Consider the following 13,366-nt stretch of genomic DNA (forward strand, 5'->3'; position numbering starts at 1 on the left):
TCTTTCACCACCGCCGAGGCGCCGAATACTTGGATGTGTTATTGTCTTATCTCTTCTTTCACCACCGCCGAGGCGCCAAACACTCGGATGTGTTATTGTCTTATCAAAACAAAACGAGAATTTATTTAAGTCATATCGCTTGTTTTACCGCAGAACCATCAAACGATTTTGTTTTTGACATGGCTTTTGTTATCGAATTATCACACTGTATGCACACAAAAAGAACTACTCTGCTCGTGTACAAAGCTATGCTTATACAAAATAAACTGATACACAAGCATGATTGTACAAAATGGGGCCATTCAGAGCGACCACGACGGGCTCACGGCCTCGAAGGATATCGTGCCTCAGCACTAACTCGTAGGCGTTTTGACATCATCACCTATCATCTGGTGGGTGCTATGTTTCTTTTTTCTATAGAACCGGTGAAACATCTAGACGTGAAGAGGTAATGTCCAGTGCTACCATCTATTCGAGTGCAGCATTTCTGAAAAGTTTATAATCTTTCGAAAGTGGAGTGTGTTCATAATATATGTATCCATAATTTATAAAATTTCAGATCTAAATTCATTATACACAGAGAGGAGCAAAAAAGAACAATGCCAGGCATGAATAATGTTTAAAAACTGCCTTTCAAGTTATATCTTTTTGTGACGCTATTCACATTTGGATTACACACTATTCAAGTTTTATCGAGTTAAACCAACCTTTTGTTGAACTAAGCAAACATTTTCGCGCTCTAGATACACACACATTATTTAAGTTTTATCGAACTAAACCAACTTTTTATCAAGCTAATAAAGCCAAATTTTCTATCAAAAAAAATTAAGCCAATTTTTTCACGTGACACATTATTCATATGTTTGCACGTCACCCATCGAATGGTATATTCATATTCAGTATAGATCTGTATGCTCGTCTATAGATTTTTTTTATGATTACGTGAAGACTAACAAAATAAAATAAGATTTTAAAATAGGGATTTTCATGGAGCTTGGGAGCCAGAAATTTTCTTTTGTAGCTCGTCCTCCGTAGAAGCCGAAAAATTTAAACAATATATTCAAAAACTATATTCAACTATCAAAGGATTCAAAAAAAGGAGTTTGCTCGGTATTCAAGGGATTATACAAAAATATTAGATATAGTATTCACGACATTTCTGAACATATTTAGTCCTTTTTTGTGACGAATTTACGTGATGCTAACAAATTATACCATAATACTAATTCTACTTGTCAATATTACGGGTCTGAACAAAACTGTAGCATCCGCGCCAAGTCCTCCATCGTCCAAACTGTGGAAGGGAGAATGACTGTGAAAACAACTAGGGCTTGTTCAATATTAAAGAGTTCTCGGCTCAATGGGTGGGTTACAAGTGTTGTGGCCTAAGAGTGACCCAACGAGGAATGCTTTTCCAAATATATGCGAGAGTCCCTCAATGTGACTTTACATGCTTGCATGTAAGCTGAGTTATGGTCCAACCTCGAGTTATAATGTTACTCCGTAGGGTAGGTACCCCAATTCCTAGCTAGCAACACATTTGGGGAACATATTCTTCTATGGTGTAGACATGTGTTGCAACACCCTTGATATGGATCATTGTTCCCCACCAGCAAGTGTTTGGGGCTAGGCAAGCCTCGGGCAATGAGGTCTCCTATCCCAATGTCCGATTTAAATCTCGATCGATCGATCTCCCCCGGTGCTCCATCCTTTAGGTCTTCACATTTTAGTGTGAAATTTTTTCACACATTTTTTACATCATAGGTAGAAATAACGATTCACATTTTTTAAAAATTATCTTGTGAAGGGTGTATGGAAAAGTGTTTCACAACAATTTAGAATCGGAGAGAACAGAAATGAACACATATTTCATATTTCTTCCGTCCAATAAAGAATGCCTCTCAATTTTGACTAAATTTGAAAGCACTACAAACTAAGTTATGTCTAGACACATATAAGTTTCGACAAACTTGAAACATTTTTGATTGGATGGAGCGAGTATTTCATTTCGATTCTGTATATTCGGAGCGTGCACAAGAGCAAACCAGATTTTGATTTTGGTAGTAATCCGTACAACCTTAGTCAAATTTTCCGTATAATGCCGTTGTCAGATAAGCACGTGGTTTTCAAATCTCACGGTCTAACTGCTTTCCCCCCTATTTTTAGAGAAGGCTAATCTGTAACTTCTCGTGAACAGAAGTTAGAGCCCCTTTCTGTAAAACTCCCAGGGCCTCTCTCGCTACGCCAAATCACTTTTACCATACACCCCTCGCAAGTTTCTTATTTACCCCCGCTTATAGACGAATAAATATACCTACCCCCTTCTCTCTCGCCCACCTCCTTTATTCTCTCCCAAATCTGATCCCCCTCGTGCGAGGCCGGCCATACGCGACGCGCACCACAAGCGAGTCGAGAGTCCCATCTAGGGTTAGGGTTTCCCGGCCATGGACGAGCCGGCGGCTGCGGCGGCGTCAAGGAGGAGGTGGGTGCAGTGGGAGGAGGTCGTGGTGTCCAACGACCGTGGGCGGCGCCTGGTGCACTACTACCTCCGCGGCGAGCCCGGCGACGGCGGCGCGGAGGAGAGGGAGCTGGCGGTGGTGGGGCGGGAGCGGAGCCCGCGGCACATGTCGTACGCGGTGCAGGGGCGCTTCCTGCGCTCGCTGGCCGCCGCGCCCCCCGGCGCGGCCTCGCCGTCGCCGTCCCGGTCCCCCGCGGCGGCAGACGGCGCCCCGAGGAAGTGGCGGTCGAGGCGGGAGGTCGTCGACTGGCTTTCCTCTCTCGTCTCCGGTAAGATTTGGGCGCCTGCGTGTGTTCCGCGTGTGTCTGGGCGGTGGATTTGGGCGCTTTGCAGCCAGGGCCGTAGCGTTCTTCGTCGATGTTGTCGTTCTTCTGTCGATTTGGATGGGAAAGAGGCCCCGACTTTTTTGATTGGATTTTGGATACAAAGACGGTGTTTCTTCGTTCCTGCCTCGCTTCTCTGCCGGTTCTAATGCGTTTTAGTCTGTGAATTTTTGTTACGTGGGGCTTCCCTTGTTCCGAGCCTTCTTTCTAGGTGTTGTTTTGGTTTACGTTTCATATTTATGCCATTTTATCACGGATAGCCTGTCGTGGTTCCTGATTTCAGACGACGTTCCCCCGTTTTAGTCGAGGAGCGAGGCGGTTTGTGCTATCGATTCGTCTGAAACTCTTGAGTGCTTTGCTTCCGCGTCACCGTGGAGCGGATCTGGTTTTCTACGAGATGTTCTTCCATCCAGTCCTTTCTATTTCCGTGGCTCTAGTCGATTGCGGTGGCTATGGTTACAGAACGTAGCTAGGATATGTTAATGGCAATGAATACGTGTTCCCCACGCTGTATTTCCTGTTGCGGCAGTTTAACCTGATTTGAGGAAGAAAGACATGGAACGTTCTCGTGTTTTTGGCTGTCACCACTTATCCGTATGCACGAGTCATCCCAGAATAGAAGCTTACTGATTCTGTACAAACATAATCGACTGGGACACGGTCTACCGGCTTTTTGAGCGTTTGATTCTTGTCTGTTTTATGTGCAAGAGGAAGAGTTGCTGGATTTGCCTAGCCTGTTTGGAGTATTTTCTTTCATCTACCGCAGAGTTTACCTCTTATGGACTTGTCTAGTATGGTGCTGTCTTTCAGCTTTCCTCCATTTATGGCTTTTCTTATGATTCTGATTTGATTGCTGGCAGGCTCGCCTTCCGTTTCTGTCGTATTGGAACTCTTACCGTGTCAGTTTATTTGAGTTACTTTTTTAGATGTCGAAATAAGCTACTCCGTATTTCTTCTGGGCTTTGCGGTTTCTGCTAGAAAAGCTGTTAGCGCTTCCTTATCCGATACAATTTAGTAATGTTTGGTTACTTGCAAAACTCATGGATTCTCCTTTTCCATAGGATTATGGAGAACACAGGTGTTAGCCAGTGGAAGCCGATGCTGCTTTCCTCTTTGGGTCAATCGTGTAAGCTTGCGTTTGGGAATATAGAGAGAAAAGAGGCAGCACCGACGAATCGAAAGTCAATCAGGTGCTGTTTTGATCTGTGCTCCCCGTGGTCTACCGACCTGTATGGAAACAATAATGCACCCTCCAGTAAAGCAATATGCCAAATAGTTATTCGAAACATCCCAGCTGCTTCTGGCGACAAGACTTGCGGTGTGGTGGCATATCAACTTAATTATATTAGGATGGAATGTCATAACAGAGCATTTTGTTTAAATAAAGACAGTAGTCAAAGTAGTCCAAAGTATTTGAAAGTAGATTTGCTCCCAATGTTGGTTTCGTTCTGGTAATGTGTCCGTGCTTGCTCCCCCCCTCTGTTTTTCTTGTATATCATGATTGCTCCCTACTTTGTTTGCTTTGTGTGTTCTTCCATTTGGATCTTGAGTTGTTTGCCTACATGTTCTACACTAGTGTTTTTGTTTAAGTCTCCTCGTGTTTCACTATTTTCTTGGGTGAGTTTCTTATCATGAATGATACTTTTGCAGGTTATAATGACGGGACTTCTTCGATGGCTAATAGGTTTCATGGAAATTCATATGATGACAATGATGTTGACTTTCTTGATGTTCCTGCCTCAAAGGTTTGGAGTTATTTCAAGATTACCTCTCCTCTTTTCTTGTATCTGTTGTCAATTTTTCTGTCTTAATACCCTATTTACTAATGCATATTCTTCTATATGCACTCAGGATGTCTCTACTGCATCAATAGCCAGGAAAAATTCAAAAGATTTCACATGGTTAGGTCCTGCATGGCACTGCCAAAAACGATGGAAGCACTACAGATCTTTCTGCCGTAGGGGAATTACTATCTCGGTATGTCTATCAGATATCTTTTCTTCGACTCTTACTTGCCACCATCCACTCCATTAAATGTGTCTACTAGTAACAAGATGAGATGCCGAGTTGAATGAAAGCATTTGGCCAGTATAGCTAGATCTTAACCTGAAAGATGCCAAGATTAACCTGGAGGAGTTATTGGGAGGAAATCTGTGGCCTTCTGTTATTAGTTAGTTCCTTGTCTTCATTTATTTTCCTTTTGGGAGAAGATTGTGGGGCGGGGGGATGATTTGGCCAAAATTGATAGAGTCTGAATGTTTATTTGATTGTTAGCAGTTAAAAGTTGACCCTTTATTGATAAAAGCCTTTGCTACCTCTACAGGTGCATAGTTTTGTCTACATCATGAGCGAAGAAAAGAAGAGGCTCATTGCCTATGTGGAGGATCTGTATGAGGACTCAAACGCACTCAACATGGTCATGGTACGATGGTTTGACAAAGTTGATGAGGTTGGTGTCGAATTGCCCCCAAATGTTGGTGACAGAGAGATTTTCTTTTCCCATGGTCTTCAAGATCTCAATGTTGAATGCATTGATGGATTGGCTGCAGTCCTGAGTGCTCAACACTTGGAGAAGTTTCAGAGTGGCACCAAACACAGCTGTTGGTATCCTTATCTTTGCCGCAGCCAGATCGATAATTATGAACTCAAGCCTTTTGACATCTCCCAGTTGCAAGGGTATTGGAGCCAGGAATTGGTCAGGACCATGTTTAATGCAGCTTCTTCTCTAAAGGTACGTTTTAAGGTAACCAAAAGTGGGCCTGGTTCAAATGGAGTGCAGAAGAGGAAGTGCCTTCCTTCTGGACAGTCCTGTCCGGGTTCTGTTGATCTGGAGCATAGCCTTCAAAAACAGTTATACCCTGGTTGCCATGCTGAAATCCTGTCTCAGGATAGTGGTATAAGGGGCTGTTGGTTTAGATGCTTAATCTTAAAGAGGCATAAAGATAAAATCAAGGTGCAATACCAAGATCTTCAGAATGCGGAGGAGACAGGAAATTTGGAGGTACATCTAGTTTCACTACATGTAATCAGTTATTTCTTGTCACCTACACTACTTTTGAGCCTATCTTGACCTAATTTTGTTGTACAGGAGTGGGTTTGTCTAACAAGAATAGCTAAACCTGATCAGTTGGGCATACGCATCTCTGAAAGACCAATGGTTCGGCCACACCATGTGCAGAATAGCAAGGGTGCATGCTCCCTTGATACCGGGGCTATTGTTGACGCATGGTGGAATGGTGGCTGGTGGGAGGGTATTGTTTTGCATCGTGGAAATGATGGACGCGTTCAAGTTTATTTTCCTGGTAATTACAATTAAGTTACTATACTAATATTGCCTCTTGTGATTACCGGATTACATTGGAGATTGTAACTCTTAAACTAAGTTTCTTTGTTATTTACCACAGGAGAACAGCGGGTAGCTGATTTTGACAAAGATGATTTGAGGCCGTCACTTGAGTGGGTTGGTGACAGATGGAATCCCTTGAAGGAAAGAAAAGATCTCACAAGCCAGTTGCGTTCTTCGGAGTGTGAACATAGAGGCTTGAGCAAACTCATCTGCCTACAGGATAATCCATCTCCGAAACCAGAATCTGATGAAAGAAGTGATGGCAAATCTTTGGGCAACAAGATTTCACGGGGTCAGAAACGTGTTCTGGCTGATCTCACAAATGATCTCAAGTTTGACAATCTGAAATGGATGGCAAGAAAGCGTAGAAGATCTAGTCCAAGAAGGCAGTCAGACACTGGCAGCGGTAGCAGCAGCCAGGGAGACATGGATGAGTCCAGCCCGTGTGGAATTAATTCAGTGCCTGATCAAGAATTTTGCAAGAGCACCGGTCAGCCAATTTTCATTGGTTTGCCTGTGCCAGTTTCTAGCTTGGTGATGTCCAGATGAAGAAAGACTACTTAGATGACTGACGTTTATGCACCTTCCAGATTTAAATGGCCTCGGCGAGATGTGAGTTTGTTGCATCCCCGTGTTTTTGTGTCCTGTGATCCAGAATTTTGCAAGCTTGTCCACAGTGATGCCTGGGATGTCATCAAGGGCAACTGGGCAAGCAAAGTACTCCCTCCGTCCCATTTTAAGTGTCTCAAATTTGTTCAAATATGGATGTATCTACACCTAAAAAGCGTCTAGATACATGTAATATTTCGACACTTAATATGGGACGGAGGGAGTATACTGTTTGTATTTAAAACTAATTTAGGGATTTTTGCCTTTCTGTTGTCACTTTCTAGTCTAGGGGATTCGATAGGAGTTCGTAAGTCTTGTTTAGTAGGGATAGATGCCTGAGTTGTAATTCCCAGTTTGGTAGTTTCCGAAGTTCCCTGTTTTTTTCTTTGTTTACATTTCAACAATACAATCGTCTGAAGTTAAATTTGCTCGTAGTTGATGGCAGACTGAATCCAGTACTGTAATGGAAATATGTGGCACTTGAGTTTCGTTGGTCGCAGCAACGTTTCTAAGATGTGCTCAAGCTGTATGATGACTTTCATTTCTTTCGAAAAGTTATTCAAAAGCAAGTTGATGTGGTATAGTTGTGAAGTCGTTTTCGCTGGTGGCTTGGCAGAATCTAGTCCTGCTCAATTAGTCTGAACTCTGGACGTAGTGGCCCCATCGTTTTCAAACCTATCGTGCCGACTTCCCTCCTTTTCTAACAAGTTCTACCGACTTCACAAATCACAATATGTATTGCAAGGTTCCGGATGTCTAATGTTCATGTTGGAAGGTTCCGGATGTTCTTTGCTGTAAATGCTAAGAACATAGGAAATGGACAACTACCCGTGCAAGCTAGCGAAAGCCTCTGCCTGCATCGTTGGGCCAGGATCTGATTCCACTCTCCAACAAGACGACGAAGACACGCTGGGCGCCCCGATAAGCCTAAGCAAGCAAGCCAATCGACCCCGGAATCATCTTAACCCCGGGGACCCGGCCGGTAGTCCCGTAGGAAACCACATTCCCCCCTCTTTCCCTTGCAAAGTTGCTTCTTTCTTTTCAGATTCCGCTTTCTTCTCCGGCAAGGCTAAGCTGCCGTCGAGAGGAGGAGCGATCCATGAGCGACAAGGTGAGAGGTTGACGCCAAAGTTCTTGCTTCAAAGAAATAAACTAGTAAGAAGGATGTTTGCAGGAAGAGTACAAACAAACGAGGTGGCTAACTTTGTCTGTGCTGTACGTGACGTTGTTTCCGCAGTTCTACTGCATGACGCTCCGGATGAGCATCGACTGCAACGGGTGCTACCACAAGATCCGGAGAGCTCTCCTCGAGATGCACGGTAAAACGAAAATTCTGAGGACCCGCCACTGTTTTAGTCCATTCCAGTAAATTTGAGAGCCCTCCGGAAACTTTTGGCGTGAGAGCATGCAGATATCGAGAGCCACCTGATCGAGCGGAAGCAGCAGCGGGTGATGGTGTCCGGCGCGTTCGTGCCGCAGGACGTGGCCATCAAGCTCCGGAAGAGGACCAACCGCCGGGTCCAGATAATGGACATCAAGGAGGTCGACGGGCACCACGCCTGACCCTGAATGGCTCAACGCTCCAGAGCTGATGCTGAACTGCTCGGCGAAACCCAACTGACGAATGATGAAGGACGTATAGTAGCACTAACGAAGTTTCAAAGATGCCAGAACTATACAGTTTGTTGCTTCGATTTAAAGATATTGGCTTGAACTAGTCGGTGTGTTTAACTCAATGTATTAGCAGAGGCAAGAGTACAGGGCACATCCCTAAACCCCAGCCAAGTCCATCCCCGTCATTCGTCCGGTGGTTTCCAATTGATTTCCTCTTGGTACCTTGTGCTTCGCTTGATTTGTCGGTACAGTGGTTCCAATTTGCAGTTTGTTTTTTTGTTTTTTAAGATCTGTTGCTTCGAATTTCGGGTGATTTATATTGGTCCATTTTCCACTTTCCAATTTTCCATGCTACTTATGGCTTGTGGGTCAAGGGCACGCTGTTACCTTTACCAAGGACGGTGTGTTTAGGCCCGTACCGTACCAATGGAACCCACCAACAATGCTCTCCCAACTTGCTGTTTTTTCCAAGGCGAAACAAGGACAATGTTTAATTAGGCTGGTTCTGCTCACACAACCCAAGGCATGTACTCTAATGCACAACCGTGGGATCTACAAAACAACAAATCACTCATATACACGAAGCAGAAAAATAACATTTTTTAAGGGAAAGAAAAAGCCCAGTACTTCCTCCGTCCAACAAAAGATGTCTCAAGTTTGATTAAATTTGAATGCATGTATATACTAAGTCATGTCTAGATACATCCAAATTTTAACAAACTTGAGATATTTTTTGTTGAACGAAGGGAGTACAACAAGTGTGATCTACTGAAACTCGCGCAAGCTTGTTTTGGAATCACTGCAAACACACAAAATTTCCTTTCCATGGCATTCTGCTTCACAAAGGAAGGCAAGTTCTGCAAGCGCAAGGACTAAAGGACATGGCCAGGAAGGGTCCACATCCACAATCTCCGCACACTCCGAACAACATTGGAGAGATCAGATCTGGAGTCAACCACATTAATAATTCGTGCGGCCGAACGATTAGCCGCGAAAACGGCTGCAAAACTAACACGAGGAGCCGGAATGCAAAGGGATTATGCACGCTCATCAGAGATTGCTGGTGAGTGACAGAAGAGTTGGAAAGGGGTTCTTGCATCGTTGTGTAGACAGATGCATCCACACATACATTGGCAAGAACGAAAGTAGAAGTAGCCGTAGCTGCTAAATCTGGGCACCAGCTGCTGTCAGAATTGCCGGTGTGCCAGCCAGATGTAAATTAAGGCCGAAAAAGAGCTGCGGTGCAGCATTGGCACATGGAAAGAAGCAAGCCAAGCAGTAGCGTGGGTTGCTGCTACCAAGGCCAGAAGGGGGGTTTTCTTGGAGTGGCATTAAAGCCTGCAGAGTTGGATAGAGAGCAGAAGAGACTCCCACACCCGGTTGCTGACCGGCTTCAAGACAGCAAATGTGTCCGCACATACGCCATTTTGTGAGCTTTAACACAGCGTCCTGTTCCTCCATTTTGCCATGCCACCAGTGAGAGGTCTGTAGTTCTCTGGGGATTTTGCTGCTTCTTCTCCGGCTGATTGAGCAAGCAAGAAGATGGGGCTGGCAATGAGATGCGTCCTGCTCCTCTTCGCCGTCTCTGTCGTGTTCCTTCTGTTCAACTTCGAGATCCTGGAGGGGGCGCTCCATCATGCAGGCCACCACGACGATGAGGTCGATGTCGCTGCAGCGACAACCACCCATGGCATCGTCGGTTTCGGTGCACTCTCCAGGTTTAGGATGCTGGTCGGTTTGAATCATCATCGGTCTCGGCACAGAAGGCATCGGCAAAACTCGGCAGCTCCAGCGCCATCGCCAGCTCCAGCACCTCTTGAGGCAAGATCATCACCAGCTCCTGCCCCTCTTTTCCACCCTCATCGAAAGAGAATGCCATCTACTCATCGTCACAGCCATATTGCCCCAGCAAGGATTGCGGCACACAGATTCGGAGATGTCAGCCACGCCAGGTTCGTGAAGGTCGCCATTGTTGCTCTGGCTGTGGTTGGAGCGTGCCTTCTTGTTCCTGGACTTGCCATAGCAGCAGTGTCACTCAGAAGATCAAAGAAGTTTCAGAAGGGGTGCTCAAAGCCATTCAAACTGTTCTGCCATGGATCAAGAGCACAAAGTCCTTCTGCCACCAGGAAGGTCAGTTCCCACCCCAGCCCAGATCCATTCTACTTAAGTTCTGTTATCCAATGCCATGAGAACCACCAGAGGCTTAAACCATCATCCGAATCCAAGAGTTTATCCATTATCAGCACCTCCCCAAATAGCACAGAATTAATCATAGGTGATCATACTCTGAGAATTCAAACCACTTCGTATTCTGATGAAGTTGAGTCTTTCCATTCCATACCTTGCTCTCCTTCCTCAACTGGTTCCTTCATCGAGTTGCCTCTGCAAACGCATGATAAAACTGTGACAGATCAATTTCCATCGTCCCCACATACAGACAATTCGCCATCTAATTGTTCATATCGATCATGTTCACCAGATCATAGATCTCATTTGCATCCAAAGAGTCTAATACTCAATGCTTCTGATCAATTCGGTGTGTGCAACACTTCTCAATCCCTCCCAGAAGAATCATATGCAGAAAAAGCTGAAGTTACCCATCAAGTGACAGTAAAACCAAACGTCGTTTCCACGCCCATGGAACATCATGAAGCTCCAAAAGAAGAGGTGGCCAATCCTCAGCCCAGGAATCCACCATTAGAAGCCAATTCTCCTTCCTATCACATGGATATCTCAGGCTCCAGAAGAAACATAGCATCCCCCTCGCCGAACACCAATGAATCCACAAGTAGTCGAACTGACGGATCAAAACTTCAAATGCCTAGTGCAATGACCGTACCGAAATCACCACCGCCACCTCCGCCGCCCAAAAAATTTCCTCCATGTCTCAAATGGCAGAACTCCAGACAGCCTCCACTGCCACCTGCATTACCACTTCAGATGCATGTTGGTCAAAATGGGTCTCCGCTTCCAAGGTTGAAACCTTTGCACTGGGACAAAGTAAGGGCAGCTCCAGACCGCTCCATGGTGTGGAATGATATCAGATCAAGTTCCTTTGAGTTCGAGTAAGACAAACCTATCACTGTATTGACATCGTATTGCCCACTATTACTTTTTACAATAGGGAATGTTATGCAGATTTGACGAGCAGACGATCAAGTCTTTGTTTGCATACAACTTTCAAGGCGTGATGAAAGAAGAAGACACCACCGGCAGGACTTTACCTACCACCAAACATGTTATTGAGCATCACAGGCTTCAAAATACTACTATTTTGTTGAAGACCTTAAATGCGAGCACCGAGCAAGTTTACAATTCTATAGCACAAGGTAAGTTTTATGATGTCTGAGTTACATTTAGCAATTTAATATGAGTAGAATGAACCAACCCTCCTGCTTGGTCTGTCTCAGGCACTGGATTGTCTGTGCAACAACTGGAAGCGTTGGTCAAGATGAAACCAACAAAGGAAGAAGAGGAAAAGTTACTGAATTATGACAGCGACATCGATATGTTGGATCCAGCAGAGAAATTTGTCAAGGTGCTGCTTACAATACCACTGGCATTCCCAAGAATGGAGGTTATGCTCTACAAGGGAACTTTTGATGATGAGGTGGTTCATATCAAAATGTCCTTCGCAACCATTGAAGTAAGTGGAACCAATTTCAATAAACTATTGAGATAGGGCAAATTTTGATGAACCTATATCTTATCTTTCTACTAGGGAGCTTGCACAGAGCTCAGGTCAAGCAAGCTACTGTTAAGGCTACTTGAAGCAGTACTCAAGACAGGGAACAGGATGAATATTGGAACACTAAGAGGAGGTGCAAGTGCTTTCAGATTGGATGCGCTGCTGAAATTGGCAGATATACGTGGGGCTGATGGAAAGACAACCCTCCTGCATTTTGTTGTTCAAGAGATGGCTCGTTCCAAAGGCTCAAAGGCTGCAGAGAAGCACAATGAAACAACCAGGTCTTGTAATCCAACATCAACAGAGCGGGAAGAGTATTGCGCAACAGGTACAGAATTTGTCTCTGAGCTAAGTAACGAGCTACGCAATGTCAAGAAGGTAGCAAGCATAGACTTGGATACTTTGATAAACTCAATCTCAAACCTATCATGTGGACTAGCTCAACTGAAAAATCTCATCGAGAAGGACCTACCCAGCAATGATAAGAACAAGAACTTCCTAGAATGCATGGGATCCTTCATAAATTATGCAGAAAATACTATGCAGGAACTTGAAAATGGCAAAGCTCAAGTCGTACACCATGTCAGGGAGCTAACAGAGTATTATCATGGAGAGGTTGGCAAGGATGAGTCCAACCTGCTCCACATATTTGTCATCATCAAAGATTTTCTTGGTTTGTTGCATAGGGTGTGCCGTGAGATGAGGGGTTCAAAACACAACCAACCTCTCAACCTAGTCCTTCCACTCAGGTGAAAAGCGTGATGTTCAGATTAACCAGTTGCACATTAACAAATTGACTGTTTTTTGTATGCAAGTGTTTGTATAGTGATGTTAGCATGGAGATCAGTTGGCATTAACTATAGACAGTTTGTGGATGTGTGTAAGGGTGATATTAGCATCATGGATTTGTACGACTTGGCTTGGAATTTTGTTGAATATATTGGTACCTTAGTGCTGAAATATCTCATACGTTTTGGAATGCCCTATATATATACTTGAAAACATATATATTATTTAAGTCACAAATTACGAATACAATAGACCAACCCAAAAGCAGTATGTCATCACACTTTGAAATGGTCCAGACCCAGTTGCATGCTCGCATGAATTGGGATTTTAGAGTTATTCCCAGGATTCAAAGAAAGGTATTAAGATATTTTTTTCCTGGAGTTATGGAGGAAACTTTTGGACTTCATTATTCAGTTTGTTGTTAACAAAATTCAGAAACGTATTTAACTTTACAGTTGATATAAACAGGGGCAAAAGCA

The 13,366-nt window shown here is 44.2% G+C and overlaps 2 protein-coding genes and 1 long non-coding RNA gene across 5 annotated transcripts; all 3 read left to right on the plus strand.

The window, feature by feature from the left end:
• Positions 1 to 2,329: 2,329 nt before the first annotated feature.
• Positions 2,330 to 7,295, plus strand: LOC100824719. Of its 2 annotated transcripts, XM_010236845.3 has the most exons (7): positions 2,367 to 2,787; positions 3,903 to 4,031; positions 4,492 to 4,586; positions 4,693 to 4,818; positions 5,165 to 5,842; positions 5,930 to 6,143; positions 6,246 to 7,295. In XM_010236845.3, the coding sequence occupies exons 3-7, from the start codon at positions 4,515 to 4,517 to the stop codon at positions 6,734 to 6,736; spliced, it is 1,581 nt and encodes a 526-aa protein (XP_010235147.1). In that variant the 5' UTR covers positions 2,367 to 2,787; positions 3,903 to 4,031; positions 4,492 to 4,514; the 3' UTR covers positions 6,737 to 7,295. The 2 variants fall into 2 exon arrangements, with proteins under 2 accessions (XP_003574511.1, XP_010235147.1); XM_003574463.4 differs by lacking the exon at positions 3,903 to 4,031 and having other exon boundaries at positions 2,330 to 2,787.
• Positions 7,296 to 7,505: 210 nt separating this feature from the next.
• On the plus strand, positions 7,506 to 8,752 carry LOC100833706. Its single transcript, XR_001406805.2, has 3 exons — positions 7,506 to 7,907; positions 8,034 to 8,115; positions 8,208 to 8,752. It is a non-coding gene; the product is annotated as a heavy metal-associated isoprenylated plant protein 25 (long non-coding RNA).
• Positions 8,753 to 9,217: 465 nt separating this feature from the next.
• Positions 9,218 to 13,060, plus strand: LOC100825023 (formin-like protein 9). Of its 2 annotated transcripts, XM_024461725.1 has the most exons (5): positions 10,407 to 10,540; positions 10,977 to 11,475; positions 11,549 to 11,739; positions 11,821 to 12,056; positions 12,132 to 13,060. In XM_024461725.1, exons 2-5 carry the CDS (start codon positions 11,048 to 11,050, stop codon positions 12,849 to 12,851), a joined length of 1,575 nt encoding a protein of 524 aa, XP_024317493.1. In that variant the 5' UTR covers positions 10,407 to 10,540; positions 10,977 to 11,047; the 3' UTR covers positions 12,852 to 13,060. The 2 variants fall into 2 exon arrangements, with proteins under 2 accessions (XP_003574512.1, XP_024317493.1); XM_003574464.4 differs by having other exon boundaries at positions 9,218 to 11,475.
• Positions 13,061 to 13,366: the final 306 nt, after the last annotated feature.

Source organism: Brachypodium distachyon, chromosome 3 (assembly GCF_000005505.3).
Source record: "Brachypodium distachyon strain Bd21 chromosome 3, Brachypodium_distachyon_v3.0, whole genome shotgun sequence".
Lineage (NCBI taxonomy): Eukaryota > Viridiplantae > Streptophyta > Magnoliopsida > Poales > Poaceae > Brachypodium > Brachypodium distachyon.

Excerpts from the sequence above, each read along its gene's own strand:
- LOC100824719 (XM_003574463.4), top strand. The coding sequence starts at position 2,445 with ATGGACGAGCCGGCGGCTGCGGCGGCGTCAAGGAGGAGGTGGGTGCAG. Across the intron at positions 5,843-5,929 it reads AGGAGACAGGAAATTTGGAG|GAGTGGGTTTGTCTAACAAG; the intron begins GTACATCTAGTT and ends TTTGTTGTACAG. Across the intron at positions 6,144-6,245 it reads CGTTCAAGTTTATTTTCCTG|GAGAACAGCGGGTAGCTGAT; the intron begins GTAATTACAATT and ends TATTTACCACAG.
- LOC100825023 (XM_003574464.4), top strand. The coding sequence starts at position 9,953 with ATGGGGCTGGCAATGAGATGCGTCCTGCTCCTCTTCGCCGTCTCTGTC. Across the intron at positions 11,476-11,548 it reads TCAAGTTCCTTTGAGTTCGA|ATTTGACGAGCAGACGATCA; the intron begins GTAAGACAAACC and ends AATGTTATGCAG. Across the intron at positions 11,740-11,820 it reads TTACAATTCTATAGCACAAG|GCACTGGATTGTCTGTGCAA; the intron begins GTAAGTTTTATG and ends GGTCTGTCTCAG.